Source organism: Schistocerca piceifrons, chromosome X (assembly GCF_021461385.2).
Source record: "Schistocerca piceifrons isolate TAMUIC-IGC-003096 chromosome X, iqSchPice1.1, whole genome shotgun sequence".
NCBI lineage: Eukaryota > Metazoa > Arthropoda > Insecta > Orthoptera > Acrididae > Schistocerca > Schistocerca piceifrons.
The window spans coordinates 900,526,806-900,549,680 of NC_060149.1; the positions used below are offsets into that span (position 1 = coordinate 900,526,806).

At 40.5% G+C, this 22,875-nt stretch overlaps 1 protein-coding gene across 2 annotated transcripts in view; it reads left to right on the forward strand.

Moving 5' to 3' along the window:
• Positions 1-22,875, forward strand: part of LOC124722551 (7-dehydrocholesterol reductase) — a 131,250-nt gene that overhangs the window by 78,651 nt on the left and 29,724 nt on the right. For both annotated transcript variants that reach the window (XM_047247692.1, XM_047247693.1), the window contains one exon: positions 21,225-21,496. In XM_047247692.1, coding sequence (XP_047103648.1) covers positions 21,225-21,496 — 272 coding nt within the window. The remainder of the gene's footprint in view (positions 1-21,224; positions 21,497-22,875) is intronic.

The following is a 22,875-nucleotide window of genomic DNA, read 5'->3' on the forward strand; positions in this document are numbered from 1 at the left end:
TGGCATGGGCCTTGATTGGCCTCCATATTCTCCGGATCTGAACACATGCGCCTCTTTTTTGTGGGGCTATATTAAAGACAAGGTGTTCAGCAATAACCCCAAAACCATTGGTGATCTGAAAACAGCCATTCAAGAGGTCATCGACAGCATCGATGTTCCGACACTACGGGTGGTAATGCAGAATTTCACTATTCGTCTGCGCCACTTCATCGGCAATGCTGGCAGGTACATTGAGCACGTCATAACCTAAATCCGAATATCTGTAGTGATGTTTACATGTTGAATAAAGTTTGTGCACACCATCGTTTGTAACTAATTTACGTTTTTCTTCATATAGTTCTCAAATTGTCACTTTATATTTTTTATGAATTCCTTCTTCTCGGATTCATCCTAGGAATTCATGCTAGTCATCCTTCATGTCGTTGATAAGATGTCCATCAGGGCCCCTGCCAGTACTCTCATGGGTCGATTACACATTTCTTTTCTTTGTCTGATGAACAGATCTGTCTTGCACTGAATATTTAACATCATTGTACTATGTGGAACATCTGAGGGAATAATATCTGTGATCTCAAATGAAGACCTGATATTTAGGTAGCTGTCCTCCGCTTGCGCAATCAACATTGTCTGAATTCTTCCACCTATCACGCAAGCATTTCGTAGTCTGCCATGATCAAAGTTGCAGCAGTTCATTTCCGCCTGTAGTCCTAGACTACGCCCTTTTTATGACAGATTCTGTAGCTATTGGCTCGTATCGCATTTTCTGGACACAGTGTTGTGAACTGATGTATTTATTTTCTACTTGAGAGACTGTTCGAAACCCTTAAAGTGAAAACTATACAGGCCCCAATGTACCCTAAAGTGAGAATTATGAAATGAGGAACCAGAGTTCCGAAATGAATGTTCGAGGATTTGGGAGGTCTTCGATGAGAAATGCGTGTGACGCACATGGTTGAAAACTGTTCATGTTTCTGTATCGACGTTGGCGACGCATTTTCAAAAACAACACGTAGTCGTCTATGGTGTATCCATAATGCATTTCTTTCTGTATAGTATCTTGAAGGAATCAGCGTCCGAAACTCCAGCAGAAACTGAAGATGAACTGGTTGTTTGGATGCTAGCTAAATGTTCCATTGTACCACATGGTGTAGCGAAGCACTTAATAAACGGTCCCTATAGCATACCAATAAGGTCCCTTTCAGAGTATATTGATAGAAGAGCCCCATACCTAGCAATCATATACAACCGCTTGCTTGACGAAAGATAGGTACCAAAAGATTGAAAAGTTGCACAGATCACACTAATACTCAAGAAAGGCAATGGGAGCAATCCGCTGAATTACAGCCGCATATTACTAACGTAGTTTTGCATTAGGATTTTGGAATATATACACTCCTGGAAATGGAAAAAAGAACACATTGACACCGATGTGTCAGACCCACCATACTTGCTCCGGACACTGCGAGAGGGCTGTACAAGCAATGATCACACGCACGGCACAGCGGACACACCAGGAACCGCGGTGTTGGCCGTCGAATGGCGCTAGCTGCGCAGCATTTGTGCACCGCCGCCGTCAGTGTCAGCCAGTTTGTCGTGGCATACGGACCTCCATCGCAGTCTTTAACACTGGTAGCATGCCGCGACAGCGTGGACGTGAACCGTATGTGCAGTTGACGGACTTTGAGCGAGGGCGTATAGTGGGCATGCGGGAGGCCGGGTGGACGTACCGCCGAATTGCTCAACACGTGGGGCGTGAGGTCTCCACAGTACATCGATGTTGTCGCCAGTGGTCGGCGGAAGGTGCACGTGCCCGTCGACCTGGGACCGGACCGCAGCGACGCACGGATGCACGCCAAGACCGTAGGATCCTACGCAGTGCCGTAGGGGACCGCACCGCCACTTCCCAGCAAATTAGGGACACTGTTGCTCCTGGGGTATCGGCGAGGACCATTCGCAACCGTCTCCATGAAGCTGGGCTACGGTCCTGCACACCGTTAGGCCGCCTTCCGCTCACGCCCCAACATCGTGCAGCCCGCCTCCAGTGGTGTCGCGACAGGCGTGAATGGAGGGACGAATGGAGACGTGTCGTCTTCAGCGATGAGAGTCGCTTCTGCCTTGGTGCCAATGATGGTCGTATGCGTGTTTGGCGCCGTGCAGGTGAGCGCCACAATCAGGACTGCATACGACCGAGGCACACAGGGCCAACACCCGGCATCATGGTGTGGGGAGCGATCTCCTACACTGGCCGTACACCACTGGTGATCGTCGAGGGGACACTGAATAGTGCACGGTACATCCAAACCGTCAGCGAACCCATCGTTCTACCATTCCTAGACCGGCAAGGGAACTTGCTGTTCCAACAGGACAATGCACGTCCGCATGTATCCCGTGCCACCCAACGTGCTCTAGAAGGTGTAAGTCAACTACCCTGGCCAGCAAGATCTCCGGATCTGTCCCCCATTGAGCATGTTTGGGACTGGATGAAGCGTCGTCTCACGCGGTCTGCACGTCCAGCACGAACGCTGGTCCAACTGAGGCGCCAGGTGGAAATGGCATGGCAAGCCGTTCCACAGGACTACATCCAGCATCTCTACGATCGTCTCCATGGGAGAATAGCAGCCTGCATTGCTGCGAAAGGTGGATATACACTGTACTAGTGCCGACATTGTGCATGCTCTGTTGCCTGTGTCTATGTGCCTGTGGTTCTGTCAGTGTGATCATGTGATGTATCTGACCCCAGGAATGTGTCAATAAAGTTTCCCCTTCCTGGGACAATGAATTCACGGTGTTCTTATTTCAATTTCCAGGAGTGTACTTAGTTCGAATATTATACTGAGATGACGATTCATGGGATAGCAAAATGCACATATACAGATGGCATAAGTATAGCGTACACAAGTTATAAAAGGGCAGTGCATTGGTGGAGCTGTCATTTATACTTAGAGAATTCATGTGAAAATGTTTCCGATGTGATTATGGCCGTACGACGGAAATTAACAGATTCTGAACCCGGAATGGTAAATGGAGCTAGACGCATGGGACAGTCCATTTGGGAAATCGTCGTGGAATTCAACATTCCGAGATCCACAGTCTCAAGCGTGTGCCAAGAGTGCCAAATCTCAGCCTTCACTTAATGATTGAGTGAGAGCAGCGGCGTTTTGCATGGTGTTGTCAGTGCCAACAGACAAGCAACACTATGTGAAATAACCACAGAAAAACCATGTGAAACATACGTCGAACGTATCCGATAGGAAACTGCAGTAAAGTTTGGCGATGACAGATTATGGCAACAGACGAGCCTGCAGCGGTACAACTGGGCTCGTGAACACATCGGTTGGAACCTAGACGAATACCGTGCCCTGATCAGATGAATCCCAATTTCAGTTGGGAAGAGCTGATAGGAGGGATCGAGTGTGGCGCAGACCCCACGAAACCATGAGCCCAAGTTGTCAACCGGGCACTGTGCAAGCTGCTGATGGCTCCAACAAAATCCTGCCTCGACAACAATTTCGCAGTAATGGACGGATATACACGCAACATGGCTCAATAGTTTTGCATGGAACTTGGTGATTCCATGCCATGACGAGTTACTGCACTACGATGGGCCATAGGGGGTTCGACCGATATTAGGAATATCCCCCGACTTTTATCATCCCAATGTATCATCAAAAACAGGCAAGATAATTCGCCCCAAAACCATCATGACAATAGCTAACAGAATCTGCCAAATAATAATAATTTCCAGTGAAGAAATAATGACCAGGAACGATGGTTTAAGGGGGTTTAAGGGTCCAGCGTGTCATCGACCTCATACCGGTCTAGGAAATCAGTGAGGGCTGTGTTTGTTTGGAATGGACTGGGTCTTTTGGTCAAAATGAACCGATCATTGACTGGAAACGGCTACGTTCGACTACTTGGAGACCATTTGCAGCCATTCATGGATTTCATGTTCCCAAACAACAATAAAATTTTTGTGGCGCCACAGGTGTTCACGGCTGATTTGGAAGACATTCTGGACAGTTCGAGCGAATGATATGGCCACCCACATTGTCGGACGTGAATCCCATCGAACATTAATAGTATATAATCGAGAGGCCAGTCGTCCTCATCGGCAACACTCTTGCAATTATGGACGGCTATAGAGGGGCAGCATGGCTCAGTATTTCTGCAGGGGACTTCCAACGACTTGTTGAGTCCTTGCCATGTCGAACTGCTGCACTACGCATGGCATAAGGAAGTCCGACATGATATTGGGTGGTGTCCCATGACTTTTGTCACCTCAGTGTGTGAGTTACCTAGAAGCTAACTGTCTGTTGACACACAGTCAGCACGGATTCAGAAAATATTGTTCTAGTGAAACACAACTAGCTCTTTATTCGCAAGAAGTAATAAGTGCTACCCACGGAGGATCTCAAATTGATTCCACATTTCTAGATTTCCGGAAGGCTTGTGACACCGGTTCTCACAAGAGATTTCCAATCAGCTTGCTTGCTTAAGGAGTATCGTTTCAGTTGTGCGACTGGAATGGGGATTTACTCTCAGAAATCTCACAGTACGTATAATCGACGGAAAATCATCGATTAAAACAGAAATGATATCCGACTTTCCCAAAGGAAATGTTATGCGCCCTTTGCTGTTACTAACCTACATAAACGTTTTGGAGGACGACCTGAACAGCTCTCTTAGATTGTTTGCAGATGATGCTGTCATTTACTATTTAGTGCAGTCATTCTAAGATCAAAACGAAATGCAAAATTACTTAGACACGATATCTGAAAGGTGCGGAAAGTGGCAATTTCATCTCTATAAGGAAAAGCGCGAGGTCATCCACATGGGGGTACAAAAATAAACCCGTGAAATTTCGATTACACGATAAATCAGACAAATTTATTGGCTGTCAGTTTGACTAAATACCTAGGAATCACAATTACGAACAACTTAAGCTGGAAAGGTTCACAGATAATTTTGCGGGGAAAGTAAATCAAAGACCACGTTTATAGGCAGAACTCTTAGTAGGTGAAACAGGTCTACTAAAGAGACTGCCTTCACTACGCTTGTTCGTCCTCTGCTAGAGTACCGCTATACTGGATGGAATCCTTACCAGATAGGAGTGACGGAGGACATAAAAGAACGTCAAGGAAGGAGTGCTCGTTTTGTATTACCACTAAATAGAGGAGAGGGTGTCTCGGATATGATAGGTGAGTTGTGATGCCAATCACAAAACAAAGGCGTTTTTCGTTGTGGAATCTGTTAACGAAATTTCAGTCACCAATTTATGCATATGATTGTGAAAATATTTTATTGTCGCCATCCCAAATGCGGAGAAATGGTCATTATAATAAAATAAGACAAATCAGAGCTCGCGTAGGAAGATTTAAGTGTCCACTTTTCCCACACGTTGTTAGAGAGTGGAACGGTAGAGAAATAGTCTGAAGGCGGTTTGAAGAACCCTCTGCCAGTCACTTAAGTGAGAATTGCAGTGTATTCATATTGATGTAGATGTATATGTAGTGTAGACGAGAAGAATATCTGTGAGAGAGCAGTACATTTTTTTGGGCTTTTGTAGTGCATGCAGTGAGATTGGCAGCTGTCACTTTGGCCTGTTGCTATGAACGTAAGTCGTTGCTGTCAGGTGTAAGGTGTCTATTTCAATAAAAAGCTAAATGTTCAATTCTGCCTATTTGTTTTCAAAGTACTCAGTCTGGGATGCTTTAGCATCAAAATAATATTATCCCTAAGAGATTGTGGCAACCTGTATACAGGACGACCTGGACTTCATCTCTGTCGTTCTCAACTTAAAAATTTCCAATACTTATTAAAAATTGAAACGCACAGCATTAACACTCGAAAATAATATTTCATACTCATTTTGTTGTGAACCAGCTTTCGGCTTTCTAGTCATCGTCAGGCAACTTATGACTGAAGAGACAATCCACAAGACATGAATGAGAGTTCTAGCTGTACAAAGAATGTTATTTCCAAAGACAGGTGACCTATAAAGATTACGCATCTACACAAAAAACACGATATTGGAATGCTTCAGTTTGACAGTGGAACGAAAGAAGAAATGCTGTGTAGTGAGATACTGAACTGAAAATAGTCCAGCATGTGAGTACTGGTACAGACTACAATGGCATAAGGATCTAAGTCCAGAGTTTGGTGAGTGTGATGAACTGGGAAAAGGGAGCCGAGAGGAGGAAGAAGACGTTGCGGCGTGGGGAGTGGACAACAGTAACACAATTTACAAGAAACATATCATCTTACCATAAGAACAGTGTCAACTGACTGCTGCTACTTTAGCAAAGATTAATGGAACTGTGTTTGATCACAATATGCAACAAATTCCCACGAAAAACTGATGAATTACTTACATTTAGGACTTCTGCGTTTGTTTAAAGATGATATGATGCAAAATAGTCACTAAATCCATTACAAGAAATATTTAGCTATAGCTTCACAAATACGTGTTCTGATTTATACTATTAATACGTGTGTTTATTTGAAGAGTAATATACCACAGAAATATTTAATATGTGAAATTTGTTAATAACTGTGAATCCCTATAGTGAAGAATCTCTCGAATAATGTGAAACACACTGCTAAAATTCGATAAACAACGGCTCATGAAATCACTAATTTAAACCAGAAGATACGGAAGAAGTTTACGTGTTTTTTCCCTTCAGTTTCTTATAGAAATCATCAAACTACACAAGTAGGCTATTAATTTATAATATATAAAGATCATAACAGTAGGCACTGCTGCCGGCCGAGGTGGCCGAGCGGTTCTAGGCTCTACAGTCAGGAACCGCGCGACCGCTACGGTCGCAGGTTCGAACCCTGCCTCGGACATGGATGTGTGTGATGTCCTTAGGTTAGTTAGGTTTAAGTAGTTCTAAGTTCTAGGGGACTGATGACCTTAGAAGTTAAGTCCCATAGTGCTCAGAGCCATTTTTAAGCACTGCTAGACTACAAGATATTCTGTTCTATAAACACTTTCACTACCATCACCATCCTGACCTTTTATTCTGCAGAGTTTTTGATCAAACTGACTGTACGTCGGAGGCTCCCGCATGGCTTGTCGCTTATAAGTCACATCTTCAACGTCCCTACCAGTAAACCAGAAGAAGTCTGCCAAAATAACAGGAGACCACTTCCCTGCATGTTCCTTCTCCAAAATTGCAATAACCTGATGAAATCACTCGTCATGTCGGTCAGAAATTGCTACGCAGTTTTCAGGGAATTATTTGAGATAGGCATGAAGGAAGTGTCTTCCAGTGAAATTTTATAGCCAAGCGTGTCATAACATGACGGCTGCTCACCCACAGGCGATTCACTATATTTGTGCTCTCATTTCCTAAGAATCTGACACAAACATTTTAAAATTTTCAACCATGCTGCCTGCTCATCGCCACGCAACATTTCGTCAAACTTCTTGCCTCTGAAACGCTCTCGAATATGTGAGCCAACGAAGATATCCTCCTTGACGTTCTTTCATTCAATCTTCGGACCTTTTCCTTCAAGTGCTACAGACTTCCACTTCGAGATTCAATTTCTTTACGAAAGTTTTCATGAATTCTATAAAAATGTCTTTAGAACAAAGCATAAGAACGAATTATAATACCTATCGCTTACAATACTAACTGAAGTAAGACATGAACTGATATGAATTGAATGTTGAATAATAGTTTTATTATATTGGCTCATTCTCGTCATATATAATAATTGTATACTCGTATATGCTGGCAGTACATTTCTTTTTTACCTTTTTGGTTGAAATCATTTGCAAAAAAAAAATATATAATACAATAAAATCGTAGCTAAGCTTCAGTTTTATTTGTGATACTCGATATCAGCACAGTGGAGTTGATAAGATTTAGAAGTTTCACACAATTTTCAGTTTCACTCTTGCAATGAGTGTTCAAGATACGGAGACTGATGTTTACAGATAGGTTAATTTGTAGGTTGATCTTCTGCCCGTATTAGATCTATGTAGAACATGTCATTTAATGTCATAGAAATGGTATTTATTCAGAGATGTTAAGGAAAGATGAAATCATGTTTTTTTATTTAATGAAATCCACACTGCAGATATAGTACTCTAACGTTTTATTCTGATGGATCCATTTCAGCTAGATTGCCATATGCAGACCGTCTGCAAAAATTGCATAATATTTTTTATTTTATTGTGACGCTGGTTAACTGTATTTTCGGAAATAAAAATTTGGTACTTACGTTATTGTACGGGGTGTTCAAAAAGTCTTTCCGCAGTACCGTATAATTGTTAGCCGCGCGTGCCGTATAATTGTTCGCCTGCGTAGGTTACTTCCATTCAAGTGGACTCTCCCATCATTTCACTGTTTCGTTTATCTCAGTAAAAATGAATATTCAATAAATATATAACTTGTATTTCACTGAGTTTCATTTCGGTATATTCACTGCGGCATACGGCACGCGCTGCTAACAATCATACGGCACTACGGAGAGACTTTTTGAACACCCTATATAATCAGTGGTCGCCGTCACTCTTTGTTGTATTACAGTGTAGTATAGATTTAGGATTCTTATTCTATAAGCTGTTCTATGGTTTTCTGCTGTTATTAATCACCTTTTATCGTATTTTTGGGAAATTGAAGTTTTATCACCAGATTTGGCAGACTGATTATTGTGACAGTGGTCCAAAGATGATATATGGTTACAATTGCTATGGTGTACTGATGTTATCATTTTGGACTGTATGTATGATCTTTGGAATCGATGTGTCTGTGGGGAGTTGTGTATCTATATATTACTTTGGTTACGAATTCAATAAAATATTGTATGAAATGCTTATGTTTTAAATCTGTGTTCATTTAAAATGTCGCCATGGTGTTGTATTGTGAGTATGTAGAGTTCTATCTCTTTAACTAAATTCATTCTTAAGCCTTTAGGTAATATGTTTAAATTTTCAATGCTAACTCTATTAGTTCTGCATTGTCATTATCGTTCTTCAAGTGCTTGTAGAATGGAGATAGATTATTTTCGCTAATTCTCGTGTACCCTAATGTGTTACCTTCAAGTTAAGCCCTTCTGTTCTATGTAAAATTTAGTACAATCCTGACATATGATTTTGTATGGTTTGTGTATATTGGTAATTTTGTTTTTCCTGAGTGAAGTCTATGGCAAATATTGTTGCTGATTCTATACATGAATTTGATACTTGTGTTCATTATTGCATTTAATTTGTTTCATCTTGTACCTTCATATGTTATAGATGAGGCACAAGAGTACACGAGAATTAGCGAAAATAATCCATCCTCATTCTTCAACCACTCAAAGAACAACAACCACAACACAGAGCGAATGGAGTTAGCATTGAAAATTTGACAGATATTACCTAAAGGCTTAACAATGAACTTAGCTGAAGACACAGTACTCTACGTATATACTCTCAATACAACGCCATGACGACATTTTTTTTGAACACACAGATTTAAAATATAAAAATTTCATACTAAATTTTTTTGAATTCCTAACCAAAGATAACAAATAGATAGAAACAACTCCCAACAGACACATCGATTTCAAAGATCATACATATAGCCCAAAATTATAACATCAACACATCATAGCAACTGTAACCATATAGCATCTCTGGCCAATTGTCATAACAGCCAATCCGACAAATCTGGTGATAAAATGTCAAATTACAAAAGTTATGAGAAAGGACGATTAATAACAGCAGAAAACACCAGAACAGCTTATACCATAAGAATCCTAAATCTACACCACACTGCAATACAGTACTAAGTGACAGCTACCACCGATGATATCATGACATAAGTACCAAATTTCCATTTCCAGAAATACCCTTAATCAACGTTATAATAAAATTAAAAATATTATGTAACTTTTTCTGGTGGTCTGAAGATGGCAATGTAGCCGAAATGGATCCATTAGAATAATAACGTTCAACAGCTTTAGCAGCAATCAGAATTTTATTAAATAGTGACTCAAGGAGACAACTTCAATGCTGTGCATCCATTTTTAGTCCCCAGCTCCTTTTATGTTCATCAGTCTTCCACTCCATGTTGAATTGTCTTTTATCCATACCGTAAACAGAATCAAATTTTCAAAGTGATTCAAAACTAATTAAAGAAATCTGCATATAGTAATGGTTGCAGTCCAATTTTGATTTATAATATGCTTAGGAGCAAAAATGAACAGAGTATAATAGCACTGCTGTATCCTGCTCAGAAGGTAGTCAATCATAATTACAACAAATGGGTCAGTATGTTATGTGTAGATATGACTTCACAGACATTTGTCAGAAAACTGATATGTAGGAAATATACACCAGTTTTCTACACCATAATTACAGTTCTCTGTAATCTGTTGAACAGTAAAGACAACTTTCTGCCTTTAGAATGAAGAGGAATTTATAGAATTTTTTTAAAATTTGTATGGCAGATTGTATGTAGGTCAGTGAGGTATCACTATAACTAGTAGAGCAACTGGACATAAAAGGATTTTGAGACTAAAAAATAAGGATTCCACATTTGCTGCTGCATGCTGTGAATGACACCATACTTACAAAATTAAATACGATGTTCCCCACAGATTAAATATATGCATAAAACAGGCATTACTGGAAACTCTGCCTATCAACAAACATCAATCACAGAATGCTAACTTAACCCTTAAGGATCAAAAACTGTTCCATTATCACTCTTGCCTAAGTGTCAGCAGTCAATTAACATTGTTCTCACTGTAAGATGTTTGCTTATTGTAAAGTGTTTCACTGTTTGTTTACTGATCCTCACATTGCACTGTCTACTTGCTTCCCTCCAGCCCACCACCGCCTCTCTTAACCAATTCATCACATTCAACAAATATGTCATTGTGTAATATTTCTTGGTTTTTTCCTAGGCCAAATTGAAACATTCAAATTTTTGTTCTTTACACACGTTTATAATCTTTAATTATCACACATCTTTGGAGATAACAGTTTTTGTAGAGCTAGAAGCTTTCACCAATGTTACTTGGACTTACTGTTCAATCTTAAGATGTCTGATGACAGTCTAGAAAGCCGAAAGCTAGTTGACAACAAAATATAAAATGAATGTTACTTTGGAACAATAATTTCAGTTTTTAATTTGTCTGTGATTCTCCGAGTACCAACTGAACGTTCCATAAATGTCTCCAATACCTGTGTTGTTTACTTGAATTGAAAATCATTCATGGTGCAAATTTTTGTGTTAGTGAAGTCAAAATTGCTGTAACAAAAAGGAAATTTGTGGTAATACATATATGAAGTAGTATAGTAGTACAATAACAATGACCCCTCCTCTGTCGTAAGTTAGTATTAGGATCCATGTTATGTCTCTGCTGCTGTAAGTTTATCATTGTAGAATTCTATACAGGGTGATTTTGCCAAATGGGGACAAACTGTAGGAAACAATGAGTGGGAGGGTAAGGAACACTAAAGGTAATATGGACATACGACTGTAAATGTGTTCCCAGGAAGGTACATCCAATTGAAGATGAAGATTAAAGATCTTTGCCAGTGTAGGTTTCAATGATTGAAAGCACACATGCAAACACATCAGGCATGTGGTAATATTCTGTCTGTGCTAGTGTTTTAGCTCCACATTTAAGAGGCTGAACCGGGGCTGGTGGTTTGCAGCAATCGTACTGTGGGGATTCTCCATAGCCCAAAGAGAAGTGTTGTAACGGTTGCTGATGCTGCCCCTCGTAAAATTAGCGTCATCTGTAACAGGATGCATGACAGAAATCCCAGCACCTTGCTGGTGTGTGTGGCGAACCAGTGACTAAACTGTCACCACAGAGCCATGCCAGTAGGTAACAAGGCCTGCATGTGTTGTCATACAAGTTGTGGGAGTTGTGGAAAATATTCCACACGGTTTTCTGATTTACTCCCAGCTGGCAGACCACATACCTTGTGATGATGCTGGGGTCATATTCTACAGTGTTCCAACACGTTTCATCTCCACTTCTAAGTCGGTGCACCTCCCCTGTAATGCATTTCCGACCGTCAGTGTGAGCTTTTATGCTTCTTATCCTCTCAGGGATAGTTTCTTGCAGTTTGTCCACATTTAGAAAACTCACGTTCTTGTGGTGCATAGGTGTTCACGGCATACTCGTCGCACTGGTATGTAAATTTGTAATCTCGAAACTTTTAGATTGTAGAAATAAGCACAATAATTGATTAATTTTTTTATAAAATCAGTGGTTTATTGCGCAGAGACACTCTAGCCTGATATTCAGCATTTGGTGTGAAATCAACGTGTCTTAGCGCTAGGATCCAGACCAGCCCAGCGCTAATTCTATTTACTATCCAAAGCTCAGTATACGCAGGGATCAACCAACATTGGTGCTGCAATTTTATTTTGAAGAGTTTCACTCCAATGCTATTTTGTCAGATAATGACATTACGAGTATTAGAAAACCGTGACTGTTGTGCGATACAGAGTTTTTATAGTACACAGCAGAAATAAGCCACAAATTGATTTTGGTTTTTTTATTCAAAATAACTGTTAATAGTTTGCAGATAATGCATTCATCTTGAAAAGTAACAGTTCCCGGTTTGCAATTGAAACATTGATCTTCAGACAACGTACATGGCCTTTGGTTTAAAGATGAGCTGCCATGAAATGACTTCCGGTAACATCTGTTTTTATAGTATTTCATGAAAGAATAAAACTAACGTTGTTCTTCATGTTTACACACACCGCCACTCAGGTCTTCGTTGCTATTCAAAACATGGTGAGTCGAGATATTCTGTGTTGCTGCCTTGCGAACTTTTTAAGCTGGACCAACGCTACATCGTACTGATGTGTAGCTTATCGCTGAAGAACTTGTTCAATGTAATTTTAAAGTTATTTGTAAATTAGATTTCTATATTGAACCCACAGGGTTCCGCATAAATAGGTGAAGTTTTACAGACCTGTTACGGCTTTCTGCCAATCTAAAATTCCCAAACGATTTGTGGTCGACGTCTTTGATTACAACTAAAGTTAACGTGAATTTCTTACGTCACCGGCTGCGGGTTTGTCAATATTTCCAGTATCACACCACATCAAGAGACAAATGACAACTAAATATTTTTAAAACTCACTTTATTATCTCTTTACTGCTTGCATAAGAGAGGAAATATCTATAATGTTAGTGAAAAATGAATGTGTAACCGCGGCTATAGACTCCTATATGTCTGTCTGTGGAAAGAGTGTGGAGAGAGTGTTTAGCGAGTGTATTATTGCGGTGAAGGTAATTATGAAATGTCCTAGGAACGTTAATTAGGGCCTCTTGCTGATTTTCAGTAAAGTAGGAGTAATTATTCTGAACACGATAGCTCACGTGACATACACAGTGTTCTTCGACTTTTTATGTGGCTTCTAAACGCTCTGACGTTCATTTGAGATTATTGTTTACATATATTCTGCTGAATATTAATCAGTACACAGTCATAGGCGCACTTGTTGCTCTGCAAAAAGAAAAGCTGCCTGGCGCACTATGGAGACCTCTAGGCAGCAAATTAGTAGTTTGATGTCTCAGTTTAACTTTAAACATCTCGCCTGTTGTGATGCATTGACTTATGTTGCAAAGCATTTAGATTTTTAATTATAAATACACGAGTTAATCAATTCAAAAAACCAAATAAAAACAATCATTGTATCGTAGAGGTTTTAATACGATTTGTATCGTATTACGCGTAATATGATGACTTAGTAACTAGGTAAGCTTCAACTTAATTTAATAACAATTTTAAATTTGATACTCTTTTTAAGAAAGTAGTCTGTATACACTTGCACAGTGAATTACAAGGTGTCAAGATAACTCTCCCTTCATATGTTGCTGATTGTCTTTAATGTTTTTCCTTGGCTTGCAAGAAAATGGTAGAATGAGACTGTCTTGCTTAGTACTCATTATTGCTTGCAGTTGGACTCTGTCAGTCGACCAACACTCACAGTGCCATTATCGAGTACAGTGCTATCACGCCTGCTAGGAACAGAGCAGGTTTGCTCTTTTAGTTTTGGTTGATGCTGACTGTCCGGAACTATTTCTGTTCTCAAGCACTAACGTAGTATCCTAAAGTTAAAATGCTTGTCTCAGAACTACATTTACAGAGAAATTTTATCACAGAAAATTGTCTGTAGCTCCATGAGATTCTGGTGTTGTAGCCTATCACCATCGGTTTAAAATGCGAATTTTCTGTGTGCACTGAAAACTGCATGTGTTTTGCCGTTATTCTAGAAGTCTATGCTATCACTATGGTTTTGAATCGTCTCACATAGGGTATTTTGTCGGAAAAAATCTTTCATCTCCTTGGCGAGTGAGACAACAATTCTCAATCTCCTAGGCTAGTACTGTACTGGCAGCAACATACTACTTCACATTAAAGATAAACATATGTGGATTTCATTTAAACAGTGGTAAATAAGTTTAATTGATAGATGGTGTGTTTAGTTGCAGTAACTTAAATTAAGTTAGCGTATGTTGCATGTATTGAGTTTGGCGGGAGTTGGTGAATCACATAGCAAATTAGAGTTATCCACATTTTATATCATATATATTTGAAGGAAGCAGTACTAATTCGTTTTGTCTTTTGTTATTGCTGTCACATCTATGTTTGGAGTGAATAAATTTATGCTTTAGGTAAGTATGAAAGTCATTTTTAATAAGATTCCTCTCTACTATATTTGCCTTTTTGTTTTACTGATAAGTTTGCTGTCTTGTTGAAAATCTAATTTCTACACGGTTTATAAACACTTGTCAAAAGGAATTAGAAGGCTGCTGCTGTCCATAGGAAAGCATTTCTGTTGTTGAAAATATCGAACGTCTATAGGTAATTGGCTGTAAATAGTTCTGAGTTGTCAGTATGTGACAACTTTTTATGCTGAACAGTTGTTTTGAACTGTTCCTTGCTCTATTCGACATGGTGTTTAGTAAATTACTGTGAAAACTGCTAAATAAGATCCTTCTAGATTATGTATGTTCTTCATGTATGCTGCATGTTTTAACAGAATCCATGGTTTCAAATGGTTCCCAAAGACATGATTCAGCAGTTGTGAAACTTTTGATGCTGGCGTTGCCTTAGTCTTAACTAAAGATGTTGCAGAGATGTTGCCTTATTTCTAGGCAATTTCATTATTACGTAATTCTTAGTTTTGGGGAATATTAATAGTAACTCCTGCTTAACAAATTACTCTTTCACTTTATTTCAGAATATAAGAATCTGTATTATTTTCTTTGTGCCACTTTACACAATAATTTTGGTGCTGTAGAGTAAACCACCTTAAAAAAAGAATTTTATCATTTATAGACGTCTCTACCTTGACTGAAATGACGATCTTTCTAAAAATTTTGGTTTATTACAAATGTAGATCTCATACTTTGTCGCAATGGATTGTGTATTTACTACCTTCACTTTCACAGTCTTATTGTTCATTTTATGATTTTCTGATGAGATATACATAACTTCTTCGTGATTTTTGGTGATCTCCCTCTTTTGAAAATTACTTTCCCCATAAATGTTTGTCTAAACATTATCTATAAACATTAATACACAGTTTGTTTGTAGTAAGTAGTCTCTCCATATTTTAGGTGCTATTTACAAGAACGTATTTTAATTTAGGTTGGGCTTCTTCTGGTATTAATCTGAACTCTTGTTTTGTTAATTATGCTTCTGCAACCTTTTTAAGAGTATATATGAAGATACTAACTGTTCTCGAAAGAACAGATACCACTGATGACCATGCAGCTTCTCTCTGCCCCGACCGGGACTCGAACCCGGGATCTCCTGCTCACAAGGCAGACGCTCTACGGGAATCGTCACCTTAGTGTGCGCGAGTAATGAGTGGACGGGCAACTATCTATTAGGTACATTACGTATGTAGATTGTGGACAGTTGGGAATGTGGGTCGCACGGGAGGCGTGCAAGGGATAAGTCCCTCCAGTCGCGCTAGTAATATGTGTCCTCTGTGGCTCACATGGATAGAGCGTTTCGGTTATCATTTCTTTTTAAGAGTGTTGGGAGGTTCTGGAGTCGCTGTTGAGGTGGCTATAATTTTCCTCAGTATCGCTGAGAAATTGTATGCTGAGTGTTGAAATGTATGGAATTAATATATTCGTCCATGTAATTTGGCATGAGTGACGTTGAGAAAGTATGAGTGAGTACTTGTGATGATACATTTGCTTATGTGAGCATTTCATTTCTACTGCAACATCAGTTGCGTATGTAAGCAAATTCTTCATACATCTTTATTGCTGAGCGAACAGGCAGTGTCTGTGTGCAACACGAACGTAATTCCGATTTGCACAGAGAAATAACCATGTACAATTTTTTAAGCCCGCCAAGGCAAATTGAACCTCATTTCATCATTATGAAATAGTTTGTTATAAATAAATGAAATAAATACGCTATCAAAACTCAGTGTCAACGAATCAACTGTTCGCTCGTACAAAAAACATTTGAGTTCTGGTACACGATCTAAAAGTACAAAACATATCTCTAGTTGCTACAATTATCTTCCGACATCTTACAGGTCGGTGACAAACACTACTTATTAGGAAGGTTACATGGCATGGCACTCCATCTTCAGGCCACAAGTGGCCCATCGGGACCATCCGACCGCCGTGTCATCCTCAAATGAGGATGCGGATAGGAGGGGCGTGTGGTCAGCACACGCTCTCCCGGTCGTTATGATGGTTTTCTTTGACCGGAGCCGCTACTATATTAGGAAGGTTAAGGGTAAAATAATTATGGAAAGTACTCGTTTGGAGACATCACGACGGTTTTTTTCTTTTGTAACACTAACCGTTTTGATGAAAAAACAGCAGTTTAACAATCTAGTTCAGTACTGCTGCTGAACGACAGACATTCCTCTCTTTGGCATTTTTTCTACGCTACGCAGAGGTAACTCTTGGTCTTCCATTGTTCATAGAGACCTCCCAGCTGTTTCTGCCTGTTTACATGTCTCTGTATTTGAATACGAATGCCTGTACCAGTTGCTTTGGCGCTTCAGAGTATAATGCTCCGGAGAAGTCTGGGATAGATTCCACCAACCCGGTGAGAAAACCTTATTCGATGAAGCGCGTGTCACGAACTGTGGCAGTCATTGAAAAGGCTCAGGCGGTGATTTCGGAGGACTCGGGGTAATTTCCGAGGAATCTGGTGTCAGAATTGAATGTCAGCGAGCGAACAATCCGTCGGATGGCAGAGGAGGACCTCATTCGAGCCATTTAGTCAAAGACTGGCTCTCGGATAGCGTTGACATGTTCCGGTCAAAGTAGTCCTGGCTCCCGAATAGCCCGGATTTGAACTTCCTCGACTATTATGTTTGGAGCGTAGTCGAAAGAGTTACCAATAAGACGAGGTGCCCTAATGTCGCATCTCTACCCACCGCTGTCGAAGCAGCATTCGTGAATGTGGACAGCGCTCTTTTGAAGAGTGCGTGCCGTCCCTTCAGGGCAAGATTGGAGGCGGTCATTGCGGGTGAAGGGGGTTACATCGAGTAATGTTACTCTTGAAAGATACCACTACATGCATGTAAAAGGATTTTCATTTTATATTGTATTTTGTTTTAATAAATTTGCTTCAATAAAGGTTTCATTTGTCTGGATTTAAGCGCCGCACCATGTATTATAAAAATGGATATACAGGGTGTTACAAAAAGGTACGGCCAAACTTTCAGGAAACATTCCTCGCACACAAAGAAAGAAAATATGTTATGTGGTCATGTGTCCGAAAACGCTTACTTTCCATGTTAGAGCTCATTTTATTACTTCTCTTCAAATCATATTAATCATGGAATGGAAACACACAGCAACAGAACGTACCAGCGTGACTTCAAACACTTTGTTACAGGAAATATTCAAAATGTCCTCCGTTAGCGAGGATACATGCATCCACTCTCCGTCGCATGGAATACCTGATGCGCTGATCCAGCCCTGGAGAATAGCGTATTGTATCACAGCCGTCCACAATACGAGCACGAAGAGTCTCTACATTTGGTACTGGGGTTGCGTAGACAAGAGCTTTCAAATGCCCCCATAAATGAAAGTCAAGAGGGTTGAGGTGAGGGGAGCGTGGAGGCCATGGTATTGGTCCGCCTCTACCAATCCATCGGTCACCGAATCTATTGTTGAGAAGCGTACAAACACTTCGACTGAAATGTGCAGGAGCTCCATCGTGCATGAACCACATGTTGTGTCGTACTTGTAAAGGCACGTGTTCTAGCAGCACAGGTAGAGTATCCCGTATGAAATCATGATAACTTGCTCCATTGAGCGTAGGTGGACGAACATCAAGACATCACCAACAATGCCTGCCCAAACGTTCACAGAAAATCTGTGTTGATGACGTGATTGCACAATTGCGTGCGGATTCTCGTCAGCCCACACATGTAGATTATGAAAATTTAAAATTTGATCACGTTGGAATGAAGCTTCATCCGTAAAGAGAACATTTGCACTGAAATGAGGATTGACACATTGTTGGATGAACCATTCGCAGAAGTGTACCCGCGGAGGCCAATCAGCTGCTGATAGTGCCTGCACACGCCGTACATGGTACGGAAACAACTGGTTCTCCCGTAGCACTCACCATACAGTGATCAACGTTACCTTGTACAGCAGCAACTTCTCTGACGCTGACATTAGGGTTATCGTCAACTGCACGAAGAATTGCCTCGTCCATTGCAGGTGTCCTCGTCGTTCTAGGTCCTCCCCAGTCGCGAGTCATAGGCTGGAATGTTCCGTGCTCCCTAAGACGCCGATCAATTGCTTCGAACGTCTTCCTGTCGGGACACCTTCATTCTGGAAATCTGTCTCGATACAAACGTACCGCGCCACGGCTATTGCGCCGTGCTAATCCATACATCAAATGGGCATCTGCCAACTCCGCATTTGTAAACATTGCACTGACTGCAAAACCACGTTCGTGATGAACACTAACCTGTTGATGCTACGTACTGATGGGCTTGATGCTAGTACTGTAGAGCAATGAGTCGCATGTCAACACAACCACCGAAGTCGACATTACCTTCCTTCAATTGGGCCAACTGGCGGTGAATCGAGGAAGTACAGTACATACTGACGAAACTAAAATGGGCTCTAACATGGAAATTAAGCGTTTCCGGACACATGTCCACATAACATCTTTTCTTTATTTGTGTGTGAGGGATGTTTCCTGAAAGTTTGGCTGTACCTTTTTGTAACACCCTGTATGTAGGTATGTATGTTTATATGTACGTTCCACAACTCTTTATAAACCATTGGACCAATTTGAGTGAAACTTGGTACACACATCACTTACTATCGCTGTGTCGGTAAGAACCACCAATCTATCGAAGGGGTGAGAGTGAGGGTAAAAAAGAAGTATTTGCGAATCAGGGCACTTAGAGACCTGCAACAAACTTTACACATAATTTAAAACCTTCACCAAGCCTTTTCTCGCTGACGACCTCCAAAAAATGATGAAAGGAAAAAAGTTAACCGCTTACTACATTTTCGTTGTTCATGCAGTAAAACTGCTGCATCAAGCATAACGTTTTAATTTATTACTTCTTTACTACTGACTGTATTCGCGACACATTTTGCAGATAGTATCCACATGTACCACTGAATGAATAATATCATTGTCCAATATATAGTTCAGGAGATGTGACGTCATAAAAAATGAGATGCTTGAAAAACTGGAGCCACTTTATGACATTGTAATTTATTACCTCGTTATTACTAACTGTTCGCAAAACATTTCAGAGACGGTATCCACACGTGCTACTGGAAGTGCGCACGACCCATAGTTTAAGGCGGAATTCGCTAGAGATACAGGTGAAATATGTGTACAAATACGTGTGAAATACGTTAAATATTTGTGAAATGTGTTTGAAATTTGTAAAAAGAACATTCTGAATCCGTGAAATGATTTCAACCAAATTTGATACTAATATTAGTTTGATATGGAAATAAATACTCTGATGGTAAGAACCATAAGCCTCTTATTGCAGTGAGTGAGCGTGGTAACCTGGAGAGAGAAGGGGTAGGAGGAGATCGACAGACAGCGAGAGAGAAGGAGGAGATGGTGACAGAAAAGGGGGTGAGGAGGGGGAGGGGAAGAGAGAGGGGGGATGTGGAAATGGACAGAGAAAGGAAAGAGGAGGATATGGACAGAGACAGGTGAAAATAACGATAGGCAGAGAGAGGGGAGGAGTAGATGAATAGAGACAGGGGGTGGAGGGATGAACAGACAGCAGACAGAGGGGGAGGAAGAAATGGACAGAGACAGGGGAGAAGAGAAGACACAGAGAGAGGAAAGGAGGAGATAGACAGAGAGTGGGGAGAGGGTGAGATGGACAGAGGGAGGGGAAAGATGGACAGAGAGACAGTGAGGCGTAGGTGTAACAGAAAGGGTGGGAGGAGGTGAACTAGGTGAGGGGGAGGAGGTGATGGGCAGAGAGAGGGGTATGAGGAAATGGACAGAGTGAGGGGAGTGGAGAAGATGGACAGAGAGAGGGGGTGGAGGAGATGAGGAGAGAGGGGGTGTAGCAGGTGGAGGACGAGATGGGCTAATAGAAGACTGGGCAATGCCTGCGAACTCAGCTAGTATACATATAAATATCCCCAGTGGTTACAGACGCCTATTCGAGTGATGTTTAAATCATATAAAATTATTACATACTGAAATAATACATATGGCATATTAGAATAAGTGCAAAGAACATATTATGTTGCCAACAGTGACTAATTTATATGGTACTTTAAATTATTGTTGTATTAAACTTTGTGTGTGTGTGTGTGTGTGTGTGTGTGTGTGTGTGTGTGTGTGTGTGTGCTTATTTAATAATGTACGCAGCTGTTAAAAACAAAGTTAACACCATTGTAAATGTTGTTATTTGTGTCGGTAATCTTTGCCCAGTTCTGTCGTTGGTGGTGAAAAATATGTAAATGACTCTGCGTTTGGCAATTTGCAATGAAAGACCTCTACACAATCTAGAGCCCTTTACCAAAAGTATTTATTTCTTTGTCTTCTGTTACCAGACAGGTTACCTAAAAGTCGTGCACTTAACACACTGCTACGATTAATTGACATAACTTTACTTGAGGGAAAAGATTTAACCCTTGGAAACTGGCGATAAAAAATAAATTGTGACTGATTACAGTAACTTTTATACTGTTTCCGCAGCATATTAAATATACAGCAAGTCGTTCTTTTTGTATGCCTGCAGACGATATACTTGGCGAAATTCTACTACTGGGAGTGGGGGTACTTCCAGACTCTCGACATAACGCTGGACCGAGCCGGGTACTACATATGCTGGGGGTGCCTGGTCCTAGTTCCATCGCTGTACACGTTCACCAGCAACTACCTGGTAACGCATCCTCCAGTGGCAACCGCTCCTCTGGCAGCGGCCGCCCTCGTGTTGGGACTCGCATCCGTACTTCTCAACTACCGCGTCGACTACGAGAAATTATGCTTTCGTACCGCCAAGGACGGCAGGTAAGGCAGCTGCTAGCGTAAGCACTAACAGGCGCAAATGTGGCGTATGATCAAAGAAAACACTTTATTGATAGCTTACAAGTTTCTTTAATTTTCTCGATTCTTATCAGTCTGAAGACTGTTAAGTTGCATACCTCCACGCTTGTCTATCTATTTCAAGCCTTTTCTCTGCATGACTTCTGCACCCTACACCTGATTGAACCTGGGTCACCGTCTAATATTTTTGCACCCACTCCTGTCCCTAATATCAAATTAACAACTCCACGATGACTCAGAGTGTATCCTATTAACGTACACTTCCTTTAAGTCAATCTGTGGACAAAGTTCATTTTTCTCCAGTTCCATTCAGCACCTCTTCATTAGTATTTCGATCTCTCTCATTTTCTGCAATCTTTTCAAGAGGGCGTTTCAAAAGCCTCTTTTATTTTATTCTGTGTACTGTTTATCAACCACGTTTTACACATTTTCAGAAAAGACTTTCTAACATATAAATTTCTATTTGACGTTAACATATTCCTCTATTTTAGAACAACTTTTCTTGCTATTACTAGACTGCGTTTTTCTTTACTTCTACTGTTGTAAATTATTCTGTTTTACAAATGATAGAGCACAGCAATCAGTTGTCCTTTTTTGCAGGTTTTATTTGGCAAATCTAGATTTCGTCTGATACCTAGCCGTTATCAATGCACTATTTCATAGAATCAATGTATGTCAGTTCTCTGTTATTCGGACGTCTGTCAGTTCTTTCAAGACTCTTTCAGTCGTGAAAGAACTTTGACAGGCGCCCGAAAAACAGGGAACTGACATGCACTGATTCTATGAAATAGTGGATTGGTAATGGCTAGGCACCAGGCGAAATCTAGATTTGCCAAATAAAACCTGGAAAAAAAGAACGACTGATTGCTGTGCTCTGTCATTTGAAAATCATATCACAGACGCTGAGTACACCTACGTTCCTAATAGAAGGTAACCTAATTATTTTGCTGTCCAAATAGCAAATCTCGTCTACTATTTTCAGCATCTCGTTTCCTAAATATTTATCTCTGTATCACATGAGACAATCATGAGATTCTTGCTAAGTGATGAATTTCGTTCCCATTAATCGAAAAAATGTTCAATTTCTATTTATCTCACTGTTGACAAGATACAATTATATTGAACAAATAAAACAAAGCGCTCTAAAGCCTGTTCATTTTCCTGACACATGGGATCGTATTCGACAAAAAACATCTGTTAAGGCATTCGGATCACATCAAATACATCATGATGTTTCTTCCAGGATATATTGATTCAGAATATCGACTACAGCTACAGTGCACCGACTAACTTCATATTACTCAGTTACATCATGAGGTTTTTATAAAGCCTACTGGTACATT